Here is a 22,621-nt window from a genome sequence, read left to right on the forward strand (position 1 = left end):
TAGTTACTTAAATGCATGGATTTTTGCCCGAGCTTAAGCTTTAAAAGGACTTTTTATCAGAATCTCTGCAACTTACTCAGAAGTACACAGCCATAGATCAGAAGCAGAGAAAATTTGTGGGCATATGTAAGGTGATGGTGAGATACCCTTTATTTACCTGCCTTCAGAGAAATGTTTATATTTTTTTATAAAAATTTTTTTTAATGTTTTTATTTATTTTTGAGACAGAGAGAGACAGAGTATGAGCAGGGGAGGGTCAGAGAGAGGGAGACACAGAATCTGAAGCAGGCTCCAGGCTCTGAGCTGTCAGCACAGAGCCCGACGCGGGGCTCAAACTCACGGACCGTGAGATCATGACCTGAGCCAAGTCGGACACGTAACCGACTGAGCCACCCAGGTGCCCTGAGAAATGTTTATATTTAGACCTCCCTCCAAAGAACCCCCGGAATCAGTGACATGTCTGCTGTAATATGCCAGTCTTATAGCACATACCTCTCCACAGCCTGAGGTGGTAGGTATCTTCATTTTCTCAAGACTGTTCATAAGCTTTTAATGTAATTTTTACAGTCTCCCTGGCATTAGTGTTATTTAAGTGCATTTTTTTTTTCTCCTGCTGGCCAATAAGTTCCTTGAGGACGAGGACCCTGTCTCATTAATCTTTGGGTTCCCACAGCTTCTCTAATATCCGGTATAATGTATAATAACTGCTTAAATAACACTATTGAATGAATGAATCTTCAGAACAATGCAGCTATATTACTCGTAAGTGTAGAGGATAACAAAAGTACTTTGCAATTCTCATGCATGTGTCCCCTGAAGTCTAACCTCTCTTTTCATTTATATCAGCTACAGTTTACATCTCCTATGATTTAAATGCATATGGTAAATGAGTTAGAAACAGTCTTTGTCCTAAAGGAGCGTATAGTCTGGTGACAAGGGTAAGGCTCATACTCAGACTATAATCTGAGGTAAAGTGAGTATCTTAAGGGTACAAAGTAAAAGTACCTTAAGCCTCGATAGGCTGAAAGGATTACATCTGCTCTCAGTGGTCAGGAAAGACTTCGTAGAAGAAACTACCTTGATGTGAGCCTTGAGAGCTGCTTAGAGAAGAATAGATGAACATAAGTAAGGGAAGGAAGGTACAGAAGTGTGTGGTGTGGTCAAGAAACAGTACACTTAGGATATGTGATAAGCGAAGGGCCTGAAGGGATAGACAAGGAGTTGGTCAAAGGCTTTGAATGGCAGGATGAGGAATGTGAACACACCTGCAGTCACTGGGGAGCCATTGAAGATTTTGGAGCAGGGATGTAATTACACGGTGGTATCTGTGCCTGAAGTTCAATTGGCGGCAGCATCTTGTACAGTGGATTCCTTTGAGTGGAGAAGGAAAAGCAGAGGAACTAACTCGGCAGCTGGGGGAGTAACCCCAACGAAAAGTAACATGGACTGGAAGCGGGAAGCAGTGGGTTGGAATGAAGTGAATATGTTGAGGAGATGCCAGAGGTAGGTTCGGTGGGGTCTCGTGCAGGAAGAAGAGACAGGATGACGAATGTGTGAACTCCCGAACCAGCAAGGCTGTCGCTGACAGAAAGAACGGAGCCCTGGGGGAGCTTATGTTGAGGGGAAAGATGGTGATTACGGTTCTGGAGGTTCTGAGTCCTCCTGGTGTCCTGTTGGAGAGAATTGGCAGGTATCTGGTCTCGCAAACCTGCGATTTGGGAGAGAAGTCTGTGTTCAGGAGATCTGAGGGTTGTGTGTATAAATGTGCTTTGGCTGTCATTAAGATCCCTAGAGCAGAAAGTTTCGGGAAGAACCAAAGTGCAAGAGAAGGCAGCATTTCCTCATCGCCTACGGAACTTTTAAGAGACGCAGATTCCACCACAGTGTTGGACACTGACACGAATCTAACGTTGTCAACCATACTCAGTAATGCAAACAAACAAATAAAAATGCGGCTTCGTTGGCTCCTCCTCCGAATATTCCCATTTGGCAGGTCTGGGTCTGACGCAGGAGTCTGCGACTTTCTGTAGCCCCACGGAAGACCGTGACCCTGACAGTCTTGAGTCCTACTTTGAGAAACGCTAGTTTAAGGACTGAATGCAGTCCTAAGAGTATTCTGCCCTTTGCCATTCTTATCTGAGATACCACTTCCAACAATATTAGTAGAATTTTAGATGGAATCGAATGTTTTACATTCACAAAGATTGTGATACGCAGTTTTCTAGGAAACGGGACGGTTGTTCTGTCGTTCTACAGAAGCGTTTTCTTTTAACATGTGCTGCGGGCTCGATTTCTCAAGAAGATTGGTCCAAACTATATTTTTAACTGTAATAAAAGTGATTTATCATAGCTATCATCTAACTTTGGAAATAGAACTTTGAATTCATTCAGCATTTAATGCACCTCTGTGCTAGGTGAAATATGGTGATCGGGCCTGTGGAGAAGCTGGTTTATGATGACGTCTGACCTGTGTGTGTGATTTGATTTTTGTTCTTGTGTTCGAATGGAAAACAAAATACTCTTTGCCTCGAAACGAATGGTTAGCTTCGGTTGAGATTCTCTTTGTGTCTGGGTGTGTGTGTGGGGGGTGGGGCCGACATGTCCAGTAAATCTGTTTCCATCAAGAACACTAATAAAAAGGTTCTGAAGAGGGGCACCTGGGTGGCTCAGTCAGTTAAGCGCCTGACTCTTGACTTCAGCTCAGGTCAGGATCTCACAGCCCAGGGGATCGAGTTCTGGTGTCGGGCTCCATGCTGACAGCACAGAGCCTGCTTGAGATTCTCTCTGTCTCCCTCTCTCTCTCTCTCTCTCTCTCTCTCTCAAAACAAATAAATGTTAAAAAAAAAAAAGTCCTGAGAATATTGAGTCCTTTTTCTAAAGTAAACATAGGAAACAAAGGAAAACATAGAAAAATCATCTTAGAAAACCAGTCCTAAAAGAATCAATGTGAAGGCTATGTATTTTCAGTAACCCAGTGAGGAGGAAACATTTAATTGCAATTGAAAACTCCTGAATCTTCTTTTTCCCCCCCACTAACATGAGTTGTTTGTAGCAGTAGTCAAATAGTAATCACTAATACTGTTCATTGCTGTGGTCATGGTACATTCTGCAGTTAGTGTGAAAAGTGTTCTAGATGCCTCTGCAATTTAAAAATATTTAGGGGTGCTTGGGTGGTGCAGTCAGTTGGGCGTCCAACTTCGGCTCAGGTCATGATCTCACAGCTGGTGGGTTCGAGCCTCACGTCCTGCTCTGTGCTGACAGCTCGCAGCCTGGAGCCTGCTTCAGATTCTGTGTCTCCCTTTCTCTCTGCCCCCGCCCAGCTCGCCCTCTGTCTCTCTCTCTCATAAATAAATAAACATTAAAAAAAATCTAAAATAAGTAAAATAAAATATTTAAAACACAGTTGTTGAAGCCCGAGTATTTTCATTTGTTCTAACACTTCTTTTATCTGTTGCTACGTTGGCTAGACTTTATGTTAATTATGGAATTGTAATTCTATAGAATTATAGAATGTTAATTACAGAAAAACCAATAAAAATGTGACTTCTGTTTTATAAGTGTTTTGAAAGGAATCTTACAGAACATGTATTCTCTTTCAGAATAAGTTGAAATCACTGGCTTCCAAAGGAACAGCAGATGTAATTTCAGAAGACACATCAAAAGGTCAAGGTCAGGATTCCTTGTCAACAGACACGGGACAGTCGTGTCAGCCAGAGGAACTGTCTGGTGCCACGGGGCTGGAGCACGCAGAGTTAGATGATGAGCCTCCTCACCAGCTAGATGACCTGTCCACGAGCCTGGATAATCTCACCGTCACCTCACTGCCGGAGGCCACCGTCATTCGTCCCAACCAGGATTACAACTTAGTGAATTCCCTGTTAAATCTTACTAGAAGTCCCGTGAGTCTCCTTTACTCTTCCCCCCACCCCCCGCCCCACATCCTGATCACAGTTACATGCATTTGAAATAGAAAATATATATATATATATATACATATATATAGATCCTTATTTTCGTGTAAAACATTAAATCTATTTAAGTTGAATTTTTTCCAGGCAACTTGCTTCACATACATCTAATTCAAAAATTGAAGGGGTGTGTGTTCTTCCCATCAGGATGGCCGAATAGCTGTGAAAGCCTGCGAGGGTTTGATGTTGTTAGTAAGTCTGCCGGAGCCCGCGGCCGCCAGGTGCCTCACACAGAGCACTTGCTTGTGCGAACTGCTGACCGACAGACTCGCCTCGCTGTACAAGGCCCTACCTCAGTCAGTGGATCCGCTAGATATCGAGACCGTGGAGGCAATTAACTGGGGGTGAGCACCGTTACTTGTGTTTTCCCCTAGACGTGGCTTCTTCCACCTACACTTTTAAGTTCACTTCTGTTTGCAGTGACATAAACGTTTAGTTTTGGAAAGAGGGACGTTACTTGTGATCATTAAATGGGATTATGTTCGGAGACCCATTTTAAATTTGTTACCAATCAGGAATGAGTTGGTATGGGAACAATACAGCCGCTGCGTAGTTATTTTTCCATTATACTGAGCAATTAAGACCTTAATTACATTAAAACCAATAACGGTATCTGATTTTTTTTTTTCCCTCCCAAAGACAGAACATCCTTTTATGAATACTTTCTGCAGCCTCTAGGGGAGTCTCATGTTTGGTGGCCTGTGTATATGGACTGTCTCCTCCTCCCTTATTTTTTTACCGCCTTTACCCGTCTTTTGGGGCTCCCCCTGATTCTCATTGTTAGATGTGATCATCACAGAACATTTATAAGTTTATAAAGCAGCATGAGGAAAATTGCCCCTAATCCCATCATCTATAAGCAGCCTAATATTTTAGTATAATAACCTGTTATAATTTTTCTGTGTATTTTTAACTCTTCCTTGGTTTTTACCTGTCTTTTTTTTTTTCACTTTTTAAAATATTTATTTGAGAGAGAGAGAGCAAGTGTGAGTAAGGTAGGGGCAGAGGGAGAGGGCAAGAGAATCCCAAGCAGGCTCCATACTCACCTGACCCCCACGTGGGCCTCCATCCTGTGACCCTGGGGCCATGACCTAAGCCGAAATCAAGAATTGGGACACTCAATAAACTGAGCTACCCAGACCCCCCTACTTGTCTTTTCCCCCTGATATTCTGCCAACATCCGTAGGGCAGACCCATGGGTTTACTTTACTACTGTGTTGCAAGGCAGGAAGAGAAGGAGGCTGCTTGTTTCTTTTTGCACACCTTCCTTTACCTTCCTTTTCTTCCATCCCAGTGGCTGAGAGCCTCAGACACTTCATTCCTGCCACTTGGTCATATTTATGGCGGAAGCATGAGGAGCTGTCTGTGTGTTTTTTTCCTCCACAGCTGCGTTCTTGTTAGTCTCTCTGTTTCCACTTAATGAGTGAAATTATTTACAACTTTTGATTTAAAAGGTTTTCTTTTCCCCTTGGCTTTCTTTAGTCATCTGGCGTTGCCTGTGTAAATATATCTTACTGTGTACGTTCATTCACATACCTTCATCTTTCCATATGTACTGAACTAGATGAATGCTTTCAGATAACTTTGGACTTAGCATTTCTCTCCCATGTCCTACAGCTTGGACTCATACAGTCATAAAGAAGATGCTTCAGCATTTCCAGGAAAACGAGCCTTAATTTCATTTCTTTCCTGGTTTGATTATTGTGATCAACTCATAAAGGAAGCACAAAAGGTGTGAATTTTTTTTGTTATTGATTGATAATTTTTAAATGTGAATGTCTATTAAGTCAAATTTCCTCAGTTTCTATCCTCAAATATATCTTAATTATCTTAGGATAGCACAGTAAAATAAATACAAACAAATAAACAAAAAAACATGCGTGTGTGTGTGTGTGTGTGTGTGTGTGTGTGTTGCAACTCTGGAATAAATCACAGCTCAAGGTCTGACCTTATATGTCTTTAAGTATTACAATGGAAAGCTTCATAAGGTGACATCGACCTCCCACCATTTCACCTCCTTGGGGGGATGTTAATACTGTAATGTGATTGGGATAATATTTTTGTCCTATCTGTCTTGTTCTTGGAAATTTAGATGAAATGTAAAGAACCAAGTAGCTAACATCTAACCCAGGTTTATGTGCCATCAACAAGATGGTCAATAGGCAAGTTTGTTTTTCCACATTAATTCAGATGGAGGGTGCAGACTGGCTTGTCGATGTTACAGATTAATCTCTCTTTTCCATGAAAACAAAAGAAGATAATGATGCTCCTCCTATATTCTAGACTGCTGCTGTTGCTCTTGCCAAAGCTGTTCATGAAAGATTTTTTATTGGCGTTATGGAACCTCAGTTGATGCAAACGTGAGTGGCCCTTTTCCTTTAAAAAAAGAAAACGTTGCTATGTTCATGTTATTTTTGCCCACTAATCACCTGTTTGTTATGCCCAGTTCTGAGATGGGTATTCTGACATCAACTGCCCTGCTCCATCGCATTGTTCGGCAAGTAACCTCTGACGTTTTGCTTCAAGAAATGGTGTTTTTTATCCTTGGAGAACAGAGGGAACCAGAAACTCTGGCTGAAATTAGCAGACACCCTTTAAGACATAGGTTAATAGAACATTGTGATCACATATCTGATGAGGTATGCTATGTAATGATTTAGAATTGGACTTCCATTCTTGGAAATATGACTTTAATGTACTTGTGATGCTTTGAGTGCAGCCTCTTCACGTGGCTTTAAAAATTGAAAGCATGCGGGGCGCCTGGGTGGCTCAGTGGGTTAATCTTGGTTTTGGCTCAGGTCACGATCTCACGGTTCGTGAGTTCGAGCTCTGCATCAGGCTCTGCGCTAACAGTGCAGAGCCTGCTTTATATTCTCTCTCTCTCTCTGTCTCTCTCTCTCTGTCTCTGTCTCTCTGTCTCTGTCTCTCTCCCTCTGCCCTTCCCTGGCTCGTGTGCTCTCGCTCTCAAAATAAATACATAAACTTCAAAAAATGATTTAAAAATACACCAGTAAATAAAAATTGAAAACATGACTCACAGGATGGCAAGAAGAATAATGTATTTAGACATATTTCTCAGCCTTTATTATCATTTTTGGTTTCAGATAAGCATAATGACATTAAGAATGTTCGAACATCTCTTACAAAAACCCAATGAGCACATTCTTTACAACTTGGTCCTAAGAAACCTACAAGAAAGAAATTATACCGAATATAAGCCTGTGTGTCCAGAAGATAAAGATGTGGTGGAAAACGGATTGATAGCAGGAGCCGTGTAAGTTCCCATCTGACTCTGCAAGTTCAGCATCTTATATTGAATCGCAATTTTCTCTCTCCTCCTACTTCTCTCCCTTATTCATAAAAAAAACAAAAAAAAACCTCTTACAGTTTACATGATTTTCAAAAATAAAGTTTAGGTGCCATGATAGCACCATCCTTTTAAGTCACAAGTGGTATTCATTAAACCTAACAAAATCAACGCGTTCTTGAGTTTGATGTGCATGTAAGATACTAACATCCCTATAAAATGTAATTGTTTTACTGGTAAAGTTAGGTAATGTGTTCTAAGACATTAGAAAAGAGAATGGTAGACAATCTTCTGGTTTAGAAAATGTACTAAAATTTCGTCTTTTTTTTTTTTAATACATCATTAAATTAAACGTAGAGATCTCGAAGAAGACCCGTTATTTACTGACATTTCACCAGATAACACTCTTTCAAATCAAGAGTGGCTTAGTTCTTCACCTCCTGCTACTCCAGACCACCCCAAAAATGATGGGAAAACCGAAGTCCATAAAATTGTAAATAGGTGAGTTGCCATGTAAATGTGACTTACATCTCTTTTGCTTGGTTTTATAACCTATGATAGCTCTGTTCTTAGGTTGTTCTAGTGATATATTGTGAATTCAGTTTTCCCTTCTTTTATCTAAAGATTATATCAGCTTTTTGTCATGTTTATGTAGCAAGTGACAGCCTAGGGGCAACAGTCAATAGCAGAAGAGAAGAGCTGTCTGAATATAGAGACAAAAACAATAGTGGTTAAGTAAACCTTCAGAGTACCCTACTTTGTTTTAATAATAATCATTGTAAGTAATTCCCAGTTGGAACAACAGGGGGAATTTCCGGTTTGACAGATTGTACTTAGTACACGTGTACTGACCTACACTAAGCCTAGGACTCTACCTTTTTGATACTGTGGTTTTTACCTTTTTTTTTTAAGTGCGCTTTCTGTGGCGATGTTCTCTTTCTGCCTTTGCAGTGCTGTCACTGCTATGCCTGGTTCTGGCAGGTGACTTTAGAGAGATTGCCTGTGGCTCAAGATGTAAAATTAGGGTGCATAAAAATCTTCGGTTCAATTACTTCGAAGCCGGTTTCCTGAGATGAGCAGATAACGGCGGTCTCTCATTGTGCTGTAATGTAGAAAGAAGTTGTCGTCTTAGGCTTCCTTCTACTTTAAGTGAAATGAGTGATTTTTAAATAAAACCTTTGAGATAATGAAAGAGTAATCAGTAAAACCGATTCAAGATTAAGTACTTATGCCTATGTCATTTTGTTTTTCGGGTTTCCATTTGCATCAGTGTTTGGCTCAACTGAAGATATCACTCGATAGTTTAAGACATAAAGATATTGAATTGTCAGAGTATTTATGTTACTGCTTGTGGCTTTTTTCGTTGAAGTTTTCTCTGTCTGGTACCCGATGAAGCAAAATCATCCTACCATGTCGAGGGCACTGGATATGACACCTACCTCCGAGATGCTCATAGGCAGGTAAGTGAGGTAGTTATTTTTGGACATGAAATCTAGTAAGAGTGTATATACACACCTTGTCCTGTTACCCACAGTCATTTCTCCAGAGGTTTCCCTTTCTCTGCAAGACCTGAACTCCCTCTGCTACATTAACTTCCGGCAGGTGACCTTACTATGCCTTTTACTCACTGTGTCTCTGTCCCAAGATTTCTTTCTTTATGTTTGCTTCCCTCCCCCCCCATCCCTCTGCCTTTCCCCCTTTCTCCCTTTCCTGTGTCTCCCTCCCCCTCTGTCCCCACCCTTCTCTTTCTCTCCCCGCCCCCGTCCCCACCCTTCTCTTTCTCTCCCCACTTTCCCCTTCCCCTATGTCTTCCTCCCCCCACTTTCCCCTTCTCCTGTGTCTTTCTCTCCCCCCCACTTTCCCCTTCCCCTCTATCTCTCACCCCTCCTTCCTTTTCTTTTCTTTCTTTCTATACTTCAAATCGTATCTCCCCCCAATCCTCTTCCCTGCTGATCCAAAACATAACTTTTAAATGTTTGTATCTACCACCCACCCTTGCTCTCATTCCACAGGCACTGCCCTGACCCCCTCTCCACCTCTGTTCTCACCCACACCGTTATTTATTTACAAGTGCCCGCCCCCTCATGCCCTGCCCCTGCGCGGGATTTCTCTGCCTGTCTGGAAGGACTCTCTCAGAGGTCATCTGTGAAGAAGTGAACTAAACAGCCTTCTGTCAGTCTTCTTCCCTCTCTAGCATTTCACAGAATTCCCGGTTTTGAGAAGTCTCAAGTCAGAACAATGCACATTTAATTTTCATTTAAATCCTTGAGATTGAAGTGTGCTGTTATGTATAATTAATTTGCATGCACCTATAGTTAATTCACAGTACTTTAAGCCTGAATGCAAGTCCACATTACTGCTTGAGTAACTAGAGTAATTCTGTAGCTAGTGATGTGGAGAACAAAGACGACAGAAATACAGAAAAAAAAGTAAACTCCCTTACTAGCCCATCGGCAGGTCCTTGAGACAGGCAGAGTGACCTTCCTCTAGGAACCCAGCTGCCTTGATGTTGACCCTTTGCTAGGGGCAAAAGGCGGTCTCAGCTTAACCTCATCCCAACCTCCAGGATCCTGTAAGTCTTCTATAAAAATCCTTGTAGAAACTTCCTTTATCTCTGCCCCCCAAGAATATATGTTAGCAATCATCCTCCAAACATATGGCCCGCTAATATATATCTGAAGGGTCTCATGACTAAACTTTTACTCTTAGACAGTAGTAAATGACCTTTTCCTAACAACAGCTAGCCCCCTCAAGGTCCTGGAAACCTTGCTTCCAAATTCCTTAGAGACTTAACGCTGTCCCTGACCCCCTCCCAACTTGAAAGTATAGAATCAGTCACTCCTCACAACCCCAGTGCAGCCTTTCTGCCCACAGGTCCTGTCCCCATGCGTTAATAAAACACCTCTTTGTACCAAAGATGTCTCAAGAATTCTTCTTGACTGTTTGCTTCTGAACCCCAATATTTCACATCAAGCTAGCACTTTCATGAACGAGAAAGTAAAGGCAATACAATAGTGGTCCCAATCTCAGTAGTATCCCCTGGAAGTTTAAACTGCTTTTATATTCTTTCTGTGAAGTTTCATTTCCATTTTCTACAAATGCACTTATTAGGATTATTTCAGAAGTGCTAGAAAACAGACAAGAGAGATCAACAATTTTTAAACTATTGCTGTCTAGGTCAGAATTTCAGATATGTTAATGGAAAAATGCTTAATTAAATATTGGTGAGTGGTTAAGGATAGAAAATGGTCTGTTGAAAGCCAAATCAGTTAAAACTCACAATATACTGAAGAAGCTGGCTTTTTGGTGGTTTTTTTTTTTTTTTTTTTTTTTAATTTTTTTTCAACGTTTATTTATTTTTGGGACAGAGAGAGACAGAGCATGAACGGGGGAGGGGCAGAGAGAGAGGGAGACACAGAATCGGAAACAGGCTCCAGGCTCTGAGCCATCAGCCCAGAGCCTGACGCGGGGCTCGAACTCACGGACCGCGAGATCGTGACCTGGCTGAAGTCGGGCGCTTAACCGACTGCGCCACCCAGGCGCCCCTCTTTTTGGTGGTTTTAAATATGTTTTTCTTTTAAAAATCAAAGTTAGTGCTTCATGGTGAGGACATGTTTTGTTTCAAATTCAGGTAATTTCCAAACTAGAGAGGTCAAAGTAATGTCGCTTTATTGAATAAGGAGAATCTGAAAAGTGAAAGAATGGGGAAGAAAACTATGCTCTCAATGTCTTTTGTTTAAACTTAAGTAAATTGTATATTGGGGAAGACTTTTCAAATTTATTTGTATTATGTGAGATCTTATGCTTATGAAAATCCATGTTGTTTATCCCAGTGGTAAACTGAGGAGTGAAGGGCCAGTTCCTTATTATTTCCAGCCTATTTACCAACACTTTGGTAAAAAGGTGAAAAGAAAAAACATAAACTACCAGCCCTGATTATTTTATGTTCAACAGACATAACAGTTACTCAGTTAAATGCAATAAAGGTTTTTTTTTTTTTTAATTTTTCTTAATGTTTATTTATTTTTGAGAGAGAGAGACACAGAACGTGAGGGGGGGAGGGGCAGAGAGAGAGGGAGACACAGAATCGGAAGCAGGTTCCAGGCTCTGAGCTGTCCGCCCGACGCTGGGTTCTAACCCACGAGCTGGGAGATAATGACCTTAGCTGAAGTCAGATGCATAACCGACTGAGCCACCCAGGCGCCCCCAATAAAGGTGTCTAAATGCTTACTCTGGGTTTTGAGCTCCTTTTCACTGCGAGGGTAGCAAACCACTTGCAGAGCACGCTCCACGCAGCACTGATGTGTCCTGTGACAGCGCGCCCCCTGTAGGTGCGCCATGGGAAAGCCAAGCCTGCCTTCTCCGATAACGTACATCTGTTCATCCGTTTGCATGCAACGTTTCCAAATCAATTTCAAAATGTGGCTAGGACTTACTTTGCTTTTTAAATATTCTCTAAATCTGTGATTAAAAATAAGTAAAGAGTTACGTTCCTCTAAAGGAAAACACATGCTATTTATTCATCAGCATATGTTGGTACAGGTGTTATAGTCTTACCTGTGCTTCTAGTGACGGTGTTGTCACCCAAGTCATCTCTCCCTCCCTCTCCCACGGGCGCCTCACAGGGAACGCTGGGCACGCAGGTGGATATTTACATGCCTCTGTGAGGAAATACTTTCTGTTTAATCTCCCATTTGTTTCGGTTTGTTCTTTAATGATGCAAATGCTTTTCCCTAGTTCCGGGACTACTGTGCTATCTGCTTAAGATGGGAGTGGCCTGGGTCTCCAAAAGCATTGGAAAAGTGCAATTTAGAAGCTACTTTCTTTGAAGGTCATTTTTTGAAAGTTTTATTTGACAGAATGGGAAGAATTCTCGATCAGGTAATAAGCTTTAAAATATTAATTGTCATATTGTTTTGTTACTATTCACCGTGGATTCATCTCTAGTCTTAGTTTAGATCTTTAATAAAGTAGTTCTGTTTTCGTGAAGCTCAGCTGGCAACAACCAGTGCATTTCTGATGCATTTGTTATGTTCAAAGCCTTCATTTGGCCTGACGGCTGTTGTCAAATTCTATATTTCCCTTCTCATTATAGGCTGTTGTCTTAATATCCTTAACACATTTTGGAGGTGATTAGAGTGCTTTCCTTTTACGATGAACTTAGAAAGCCTTTTAGTATAGTTAGTACAGATACAGATTGAGTCAACCTTCAATTCAGAAGACCTTAAATGTCATTTCAAATTGAATCTCCAGCACTCTGGTCTCATTAAAATTACGGAACAATATTAGATGAAACCGCTTCTTCAGACAAAGGACTTAGGAATAAGACTCATTTTCAGAAGGGGGAGGTGAAATTAAAAAGGTAAATTTACTTATTCCAAGGTAGATAAAAAACTAGCATCCTCTGGTCTGTTGCTCTGTCTCGCTGACGGCCAGGAGAAATGAATTTGGGATTATGGAACCCCTCCCTCCCTCCGTCCCTCCCTCCGTCCCTCCCTCCGTCCCTCCCTCCTTGAAAAATGAACAAAGTGATGATGCAGCTTTGAAATGCCTTACACTCTGGGATGTACGCTTGAAATAAAACCACCTGGCATGGTACTTGCCTTAACACAGAAATTGACTTCACCAATTTGGAACTAATTTAAAATTGTATATTAAAGTAGTTGTTCTTTTTCAGCATTTTAGTTAAATATTTATGTGAGCAGAGGGAGTTAATAAAAGAAATTTACTCCATAGGCAGGCTGTCCTCAATAACCAGAAAGCCAAATAAAGAAATTATAATTTAAGAAGTATTTCACTGGGTTCCACTTCAGACAGGACTGTTTCTGGTAGTAATCAGTAAAGAGATAGAGTAAGTCCTTTTTTCTTTTAACCTCTTAATAGCAAGTGCTGTATTTCTCGGGTTTGGTGGGTCGGTTGTTCAGTCCAGATCTGGTGGGTGTGCTGTTTGCATGATGGCTGCGTAAGCCTCCTGGGTAGCAAGCCGGGTTTATCAGTTCGTTGTGGTGTTTGAGCTGGTTTGCTAGGCTTTCTCTGGATCTTGGGTATTTTTCCCTTTAGTTTGCAGAGTGCCGATATAAAAGGGTATTCGGAGACAAAATATCCTGAAATGCCGCAGAGTTTTTCTTATTTCAGCGGGTCGCACATCACTGTGCAGAACCGGTTCATCCACCCTGTCTCCACCATTCTTCCGGAACCCTGAATGATAGGCAGGACAGACTTCTGCTCGAATTTTGTCAGGGAGGAATCCCTAGTTTCAGTTCGTGTGACTTAAGCTCCTACGCTGCGGGGCACAGCCTCAAGCCTTTTGTCTTTAAACGAGTGGTTTTTCCAAGCCTTTTTTGGTGAGAACATGATGCAGTCAGATCTCAGAGATAATCATGAGCCCCGGCGTGCCAAGCGTGCTTGGTTTCGTTTCATTTTCTTTCTTTTTTGAATGTGTTTTCGCTGAGGGTGATGTTTCGCTTGTAATTTTCTTAGTGTACATCTCTGCTAGGGCGGGGCTCACCAGTCTGGGATTAAACGTTGACTGCAGCTAATTCGTAAAGTAGCTAGTTTCTGCATGTTCAATTACACTCAAGTATTGTTGGTACTATTGTGTTGTCACAATGTTAATTTTTAAAAAGTACTCTGTAACACATTTAGTATCGTTTGTGATGATTTTATAAAGATAGCAAAATGCCGAGGTCCATGAGCGGAACGTAAAGAACACCCGAATGTAGGGAGGCTCAGCTTCTCTCTGCCCTGACAGGGAAGGGTTTCGTCTTGGGTAACTGAGCCACGTGTCACATTTCCTTCTTCTAAGGCGAAGCTGGTATTGTTTGCCATCACCTCCTACTTAGATTTGCTTGTAAAAACTGAATGAAAAAAACAATTTAATACTTTAAAAAATACAAAGCCTTGTTAAATACACGAGTTTTTAGAAGTTTCAGAAGCTATTAAATTATTGAGATAGAGGCTGCCTGGGTGGCTCATTCGGCTGAGTGTCCAACTCTCGATTTCAGCTCAGATCATGATCTCACGGTTCTAAAGATTGGACCCAACCTCAGGCTCAGGGCAGAACCTGCTTGCAATTCTCTCTCCCTCTCTCTGTGCCACTGCCCCTCTCATGCCCGCTCCTTCATGCTCGCTCTCTCAAAATAAATAAGTAAACTTTAAAAATAAAGAGAAGTAAAAATTTAAATAAGAAAACTTTAAACTTGACTAAACAGTATTGTTTTGGTTGTCGGTAAATTTAGCCTTTTATTTTTTTAATTTTATTTAATTTAAAATTATTATTTAATTTTAATTTTGAAAAGTTTATTTATTTATTTTGAAGGAGAGAGTGTGAGCAGAGGTGGGGCAGAGAGAGAGAGGGAGAGAGAGAATCCCAAACAGACTCCACACTCCACGCAGAGCCCCACGTACGGCCCGACTTGGGGCTTGATCTCCCGACCTCAGCCAATATCAGGAATTGGATGCTTAACCGACTGACCCACCTAGGCGCCCCAGTTTATCCTTTTAGTAGAAGGGTTGAGACTGAGTTTGCTGGTAACCTCAGTATGCCGCCTTTCTTTCTTTTTTCTTTTTTTGTCATCAGTATGCTTTTAAGTCCAAAGTGTATTGTCCTAAAATTCCAGCTTTGTATGTAACGTGAGCGCAAAGACGCACCAAGCCCATTTGACCTGTCAGAAAAATCTGGCCAGCTTTCATTTCAGGTGAATGCTGTACAAAGTAGAAAAGAGGTCCAAAATAGGTATAAACACTTCTACTAACCCCAAAAAGGGATATTTGTATTAAAGAAAAAAGGCCAACTTGTTTTAAAGTTATTACCATTGTGAAGTAGAGACCATTTCAGAGGTAAGTTTCTATGTAGCTGAGATTTGTTTTCATTTTCACGTTAAAATATAATCTCAGTCAGCCTTAAACGTCTTAAACAACGTAGGACATAGGTTCTTGTTCAGGCAAAGCTAAAAACCAAAGTAACACCTTATGAAGAAAATACAAAGTTTAAGTGGCAATTTCCAACCTTGCCGAAAGCCAAATTTTGACTTATTTATTTAAGCTCCTATAAATGGAAGAATTTGTGACCTAAAAACCTGAACTACCTGAAACAAGTCACATCCCAAACTGTACTTAAGTTGTATTTTAAGGGATTTTGTTCACATGCTTTACAAATGCATTCTTCTAAGGATTTGCAAAAATGTTTCCTTTGTGCCTCAAACACAATTTAATGGGAGTTCATTGTTCCTTATGAATTGAGTCCTGGAGGCTGTTCTGTTGCAGATATTATCAAGTCGGAGAATATGCTTTCCAAACTCCCCTTCCCTAGGAATTGTATCTCCCTTCATTTATCTTGCTTGAGGCCCAGTTGTGAATAAGAGAGACTTAGGGATAGTTTTCTGCCCTTTCAGAAAATCCATGTTCGTGGATCTCGTGTTTAAAAACAAAAATGGTACAGTTGGACTCACAACACAGGACTTGAGGTCTTTTTTCATGTGAAGGCACTCTGCTGTCTTCTGGCACTATGCCCTCACACTTGTTGTCCTCCGAATGCCAGATGTTCCCTTCTTAGTTGGTGTTCGTTGTGTCAGGCGCTTAGCGTCCGCTCAGTGAATGGGAGCGAAACAGGCAGATTCCGTGGTTAACATTCACTCGTCCTGAATCCCTTTTCCTTTCCCCGGGCTTGGCGTGTGTCCCTCGCTCGCCCCCAGCCCTCCCACGGAAGCCAGTTTTGTCTCAGCCACTCAGTTTCCTTTGGCTGCCTAGAAGGAAACTGGAAGGAGCAAGACTTCTGTTGAAAGTTCTAGAGACGGTAACAGCAACCGTTTTTGTACAGTGTGCCCTTTTCTTTGATTTTGATGCACTTTGTAAAGCACCTCCAAGCCATCTTCTATGAGGAGGAAACAGATTAAAAATTTTAAAAAATCAAATTCAAGTAAAATTGTGATACTACATATAAAAAATGGATGAGGAACTGTACACAGATGTATAATTATTTGGGGAGAGTTAATGCTCTTGTGATAAAGGAGATGGTCCTTGTCTGTAATCACCGTTTTGAACCTTCTCATTCGCTGTGAGGCTTCTGGTGGTCATTTCTGTCCCCAAATACTTCCCTTCTGCCCAGAAGGTTCTGGGCTGGTGATGCATATGGCTTTATTTTATTGTGTACAGGCTCTTGATCATTGGTGGTAGTTGAGTAATCTAAAAGATGAAGAGTATCGCTTCTAAAATGAGCCTACCGTATTTTAAAAGATCTTAATGACTGTTTTCATTGGAGGGAGGAATAAGATGGGATATTTTCCTTTCTTGAAAAGACCAATTGAAATGGTGAATGAAGTGCTCAGGTATATATACGTGTATAAACAATGTCAAATGTCTTTGTTTGTTTTTTTTTTACCTCTCCACAGCCATATGATGTAAATTTACAAGTCACTTCCGTGTTATCTAGACTTTCTCTCTTCCCTCATCCACACATACACGAGTACCTTTTGGATCCTTATGTAAACCTTGCTTCTGGCTGTAGATCCCTCTTCTCCGTAATCGTCAGGGTGAGTTCTTAGTTTTGTTATAGTCTCTAGGATTGGCAAACCTGTCCACTTAACATCTGGATGATTAATAGACGTGGTCAACATGTCCATTAACATGACTTATCATTGTATGTCATTAGTGTCACATGATGGAAAAGATTTTACATCTGCCGTCTAGAAGTCATTGTTGTACGATGGTGTGTGGAGGAAAAAAGACAGTTTATTCTTTTCAATAATACATGTAACTTTTTTAAAATTTTTAAATTTTTCTTTTAAAGTTTGTTTATTTTGAGAGAGAGAGAGAGAGAGAGAGAGAGGGCATGAGCCAGGGAGGGGTAGAGAGAGAGAGAATGGGAGAATCCCTAGTGGACTCTGTGCTCTCAGTGCAGAGCCTGACGACGTAGGGCTCAGTCTCACGAACTGAGAGACCATGACCTGAGCCAAAATCAAGAGTCGGATGCTCAACCGACTGAGCCACCCAGGGGCCCCATGTGTAACTTTTATATTTTAGGGAACAGATAGGACTCCTTTGCCAAAGACGGTTATGTGAATAGTGAGAGGTGACGTTTTTTATTTAGTAATAGGAAATCGAGTAATAGGCAGTTTTTTAATCCTGAAAAACCCTAGGTAGTTGACCTCAAGAACTCAGTTCATTTTGTCTCTGATGCAGGTTGTTGGAGACCTCATGGTTAGAATCCAGCGTATTCAAGACTTTACTCCCAAGCTTCTGTTAGTCAGAAAGCGATTGCTTGGTTTGGAACCTGAAGGCCCTATGTAAGCCAGCGTTTTACATGTTTTTATCTAAAAATTTCACCAAAACTTCATCATCTGCTGATACGATTTGATTGCTTGCTTGCTTTCCTTTCCCCAGTATTGACCACATCACATTGCTGGAGGGTGTGATCGTGCTAGAGGAGTTCTGTAAGGAGCTGGCGGCCATCGCGTTTGTGAAATACCACGCTTCCTCCACCCCGTAAATAGCATCCTCCAAAGAACAGAGGGAGCAGAACTGCAGTACACGTTTCATCAAAAAAAGACTCAGCTGCACCCAGCCGAGAGGATAAAAAAGCCTTTTTAAATGAAGCACTGCTATAAGTTGGACAGAACCTTTAAGAACACATGGAGTGGACATTCTTAGTGAAATGTTGTATAATGTTGTTTTCATTGGCGTTACCGTGATGGTTCTCTATATAAGATGGCACATCCTTGAATCCAGGATACAATCAAAGGAACTTCAGGAAATAAGCATCTCTAATGCCTGTGTGAAAAGCTGCAAAATTTCTGATGTCACGACTTTGAAGATATTTCTGTTATTTTAATATCCTTTAAGGTAGCAAGGCATTTTGACTCTGGGACTCAAATGCTTCTATTCTTTTGGATTAATAAGTAGCAACAAAACAAAACAAAACAAAACTGATTTTATAACTTTTTAAGGTCAGAATTCTTATCAAACAAAATATGAAAAATAAAAAAACTGTAGATGAGAAAAAATACAATTCAGGAACCATCGAGTGAGTTGAGTTAATATTAGGAGATAAAAATGTGTAGAGCACCATTAACTTTCCTCAGCTTTTCTAAGAATAACAATTTAATATGATGAAGAAATTCTTGATTAATATAATATATATATTTTTTAAAGAAACGTTCTTTTACTCTTTTGTGCACATAGCCATGTTAGCGATTGATTTTCACGTATGGGTCCCAGTGTATTCAACGCGTGTCATTTTTGCAACAATGTTGAATTTGTGCTCACCATTGGTAATGTTTGCTAAAATAGTATTTTTTAGGCTAATTAACATACATGGGGTTGAGAACTTTTTTTTCTCCTTCTATCTATCCCTCTCTGAAAGTTGCTTTATAAAATTGCTTTGTAATTTGATTTCTTACTGAACTACATAGGTGGGAACTGACTGATAACTCTTAGGCAGCAATCAAAATGCCAGTGGCCTCCTCAGTGTTTACATTTATTTTTTCATTTTGTTCCGTCTTTCGCTTTAAATGATTCTAAAGAGATTTCAAAAGAAAACCAGCGTGTCCTGTTTACATGTTAAAGAATTTGGGTAAATTGGGTATATATGAAGGACCAGTTCAGTAAGGCTGCGCTGTGCACAGCATGCTTATACTTGATTTACAAAATGGTGTTCGCTAATCCGCTTTCTGTTCTTTTAAGTGATGCTTATCACTCAAATACGGCTTTTCATTTCCTCTTCTTGCTCTCCTCCTCCTCTTCCTGAAATGTTAAGCAGCAGCACTTTGCTCTTTATCTTTCTGTTTACTGATACTTTGAGGGAGTGGACTGTCAGGCTTCCCAGCCTGGAAGGAGCCGTCCCTGCTCCTTGTAACAAGTTGTTTTATGGAGCACGTTTGCATACACAACATCACGTGGCATGTGCATCCAAGCATGTTTTACCCCTCCTGCTAATTTTGTTGTCTTTGTGTTTCTGATTTATTTTCTAGTTAGTTTTGGCTATTTATTAAGAGCAGAATCTCAAAAGATTACGAATATTCTTGGCTCTAGAATGCTTACCCCTGTTAAACCGAGACGACGACATTTCTAATTTAATGCAGATCTCTGTTAGCTCAGTCTAAGCACATTTATTAAGGAAAACAAGGAAAAGCAAAAGTGGGAGATAGTCACTTTGTGCGTGATTTTCTTCAAATGGTTTTTTAATGATGGGAAAGCGTTGTTCAGTTCCCCGTGTTTATTGACCAGCCCCCGCGAAGGAACACTGCAGCATCTCTGTTTTTAGACATAGTTGTAGTCTACTTTGATGTAGGTTTATTGAAAATAAGGCATGAAGAGATACTAGATATTTCTTGATGTTTTCATAGTGTTCAGTGGATGTAATAGCGATGCTATTACCTCTAAAGCCAAATACTACTTTATTCTTGATTTCACAATGGGACCTTATAGCGAATATATGACACCAAGCTCAAAAAAGCTTTAACTCGTGTGTGTGTGTTGCTTCTTAAAACATAATTGTTTTCCTAAGTTATTGTAATGATTTTGATCTGTAGTCAGCTAAAGCTTAAGGTGTAAGTTGTCTCTCTCCTAAGTTTCTTTTCCTTCTTTCTTCTTGGTATTTAGTTCAGACAGACCTCGAGCCAGCCAGTTCTCCCAGGGAGCTGGATTTGTCAGTGAAACAATGTGCTACGTCCCTAGTCTTTTTCGTACCGTCTTGTGGAAGCCAAATATCTCTGTTACTCAGTGCTTGCAAACCAGTGACTCAAATGCACTGTGCTGGGTGGAAAGTACCACCTTCACAGCCGATCGCCGTAGCAGGTTCCAAGCCGAACATTAGCCTTGCTTCATATCAATAGAAATGGGTGTGCACGTTTTCTTTTAACCTTCTAACAGGAGAGTCTTTGATTTCATTTTTAGTAATGAGCCACGTTCTTTACTTGATAGAACTCAGATTTGTCCTTAGGCAGTTATCATGTAGTACTCCCATTATAACTCTGTAACGTTTTCATAATGTATCTGTGCAATATGGAAGCTGTGAGAGGGTTCATAGCTCTTTGGTTTAATTGTACATTATGTGTGTGTACATGTGTACATATATATATGTGTGTGTGTATATATATATATGTGTATATATATATATATATATAAAAGGACCAAATCCTTAGCTTGCTTACACTGTTGCTAGTGTAAAGATTGTTACACTTCATTTTACAGGGCACAAATTATGGAATTACTTTGTAATTCAGGGTGACATATTTCCATAAATTATTGCATTAATATATAACTACCATTTAATTATGAAGTTCACAGGCATTGACAAGTTGCAGTGAAGTGAAAAAACAACAAGTTATATGGTAGTTATATTTTGGGTTTTACAATTAATCAAAATATGCATGTCATTGAGACACTCGATGTGTTAAAACATGATAGATAATCATATTTCTGGGCCCTGTAAAAATAGTGTTACTGTAATGCTCTGTTTGGCCTCCTGCCTTGTTTACATTAAACAAAGGATATTTGGTAAATTTTTCTATCAAACATTGTGTAGGTTACTGACAGTGTTACCATGGCCTGGAATTCTTGGGCCACCTATGAAGAAAAAGTCTTCAGATGGTGATCGTGTACCTACTATCTCTTCAAAAGGAGGTTGTGATCAAGTTCAACTTTTTGTGCTGATGATGCATGCAGGACTAAGAGGGATAATCTAAAAATAAATAATGTAATTTAAGCAAAGTGTCTTATATTTTTATAGAATTCTAATTGAAAACATTTTATTCACTGTTAAGTCTGAAACAATCACTCGTAACACACAAAAGGATATGACACATCTTGGGGCGCCTGGCTGGCTAAATCAGTGGAGGATGTGACTCTCGATCTCAAGGTGATGAGTTCAAGCCCCACGCTGGGCGTAGAGCTCTCTTAACACGCGCGCTCGTGCACACACACACACACACACACCAGTTAATGGGTCACTATAGCATTGATTCCTAGGAGAGAACAAGAAGGGATAGAATCAGAATGTTTGAGGAGGGGGAATGTATAGCTTGAAAAATCCCCCCCAAGTGTATATCCTCCACCCAGCTCCTTGATAATCACGTCTGCAAAGGAAGGGATGTTTATACAAGTCTTGGAGAAACAATTCATTATAAGTAATCTTAATATATTTGTAACACATATAAAAACTTTTTCCCTGACATCTGAGACCATTAGACTCTAGGCTTATTCCATCCGTTTGAATTTTTGCCAAATTGCTGTAGTTGGAAACTGAAAGAAACATGTACTACACGGCACAGCCAGCGAGAGAAAAATGGGATTATTAATCCCACCTACCCAGGATTCTTTGTAGCCAATGTTACTGAAAATAGTTTTAGAAGGACACAGAGAGGATAGCAGGTTGAGAGGATGTAGTGAGGTAAGTTTAGGCATCGAAGACTTGAAACTACCCTCCTTGCTTTGAGCTGCTTTAAAGGAAAACTGCATTGGAGGAATGCACGATCCAATCCCTAGACCAAAAACCTGGTTCAGACTGCCATTCATTAGGAAATTTGCAGTGTTTCATCTGGAAAACTAATCTCAAGGGACTTTAAAGAATTCATGTAAAGTTGTTTAAGTTGAAATTTTATAGGAGTGACTCATACTCTTTATCAGGAAAAAAATGAGCAGGTAGAAGCAGCCAATGCATGAAAGTTTGATGCCGAAGGAGCCATGGATGGAAGAAATGGAAGAACTTTTAGTTGCGGAGACGTTGTTTCTCATGGCCCTCGCTCTTAGGAAGCTGGCTTTTGATGTTACTAGATCTATACCCCACTATCCATATCAGGGACACTCACCTAAGTCTGTTTTACCTACACTCTTCATACGGTTTGACTGTTGTGTGTGCTGGAGGTTTTTTAGAACAGCATTTCTAAACAGGTATCAGAAATGTGATGTCATCAAGACCAAAACGATAATTTGGTTTATTCGACACATATTTGTTGAGAGCGTGCCATGAGCCAGGTTGTAAGGGGCCAGGAAAACAAGAAGAAGCAATTTCTGCCCTTAGGAAGTCACAGTCACAGATGAGGGCTCGTTGTGCTTCAACAAATAAATTCCAACACACATGGGTGAAGGTCGTCAGAGAAATAGTACCCAACTGTTGTGAGAGCACGGGGAGAAGGATGTAGTGTTAACTCTTGAACAACACCAGAGTGTTAGGGATGCTGATCTCCACCACCACCCCCGCCCCCGCCCAACACACAAAGTCAAAACTTTGTATATAATGTCTGACTCCCCCCCAAAACTTTACTAATAGCCTACTGTTGACTGGAAGGCCTTACCAATAACGAAAATTGTCAATAACACGTATTTTGTATATGTGTGTGATATACTGTAT

The 22,621-nt window shown here is 40.5% G+C and overlaps 1 protein-coding gene across 1 annotated transcript in view; it reads left to right on the forward strand.

The window, feature by feature from the left end:
- Positions 1-20,977, forward strand: part of FHIP2A (FHF complex subunit HOOK interacting protein 2A) — a 37,640-nt gene extending 16,663 nt beyond the window's left edge. The window contains exons 6-17 of the mRNA XM_047073490.1: positions 3,600-3,899; positions 4,116-4,312; positions 5,586-5,700; positions 6,252-6,328; positions 6,415-6,607; positions 7,073-7,242; positions 7,633-7,776; positions 8,645-8,735; positions 12,013-12,156; positions 16,665-16,805; positions 17,455-17,558; positions 17,656-20,977. Coding sequence (XP_046929446.1) covers positions 3,600-3,899; positions 4,116-4,312; positions 5,586-5,700; positions 6,252-6,328; positions 6,415-6,607; positions 7,073-7,242; positions 7,633-7,776; positions 8,645-8,735; positions 12,013-12,156; positions 16,665-16,805; positions 17,455-17,558; positions 17,656-17,761 — 1,782 coding nt within the window. The 3' untranslated portion in view covers positions 17,762-20,977. The remainder of the gene's footprint in view (positions 1-3,599; positions 3,900-4,115; positions 4,313-5,585; positions 5,701-6,251; positions 6,329-6,414; positions 6,608-7,072; positions 7,243-7,632; positions 7,777-8,644; positions 8,736-12,012; positions 12,157-16,664; positions 16,806-17,454; positions 17,559-17,655) is intronic.
- Positions 20,978-22,621: the final 1,644 nt, after the last annotated feature.

This window comes from Lynx rufus, unplaced genomic scaffold (genome assembly GCF_022079265.1).
Source record: "Lynx rufus isolate CCGP_SWC_20201006 ecotype Redwood Valley unplaced genomic scaffold, mLynRuf1.p SCAF_11, whole genome shotgun sequence".
NCBI lineage: Eukaryota > Metazoa > Chordata > Mammalia > Carnivora > Felidae > Lynx > Lynx rufus.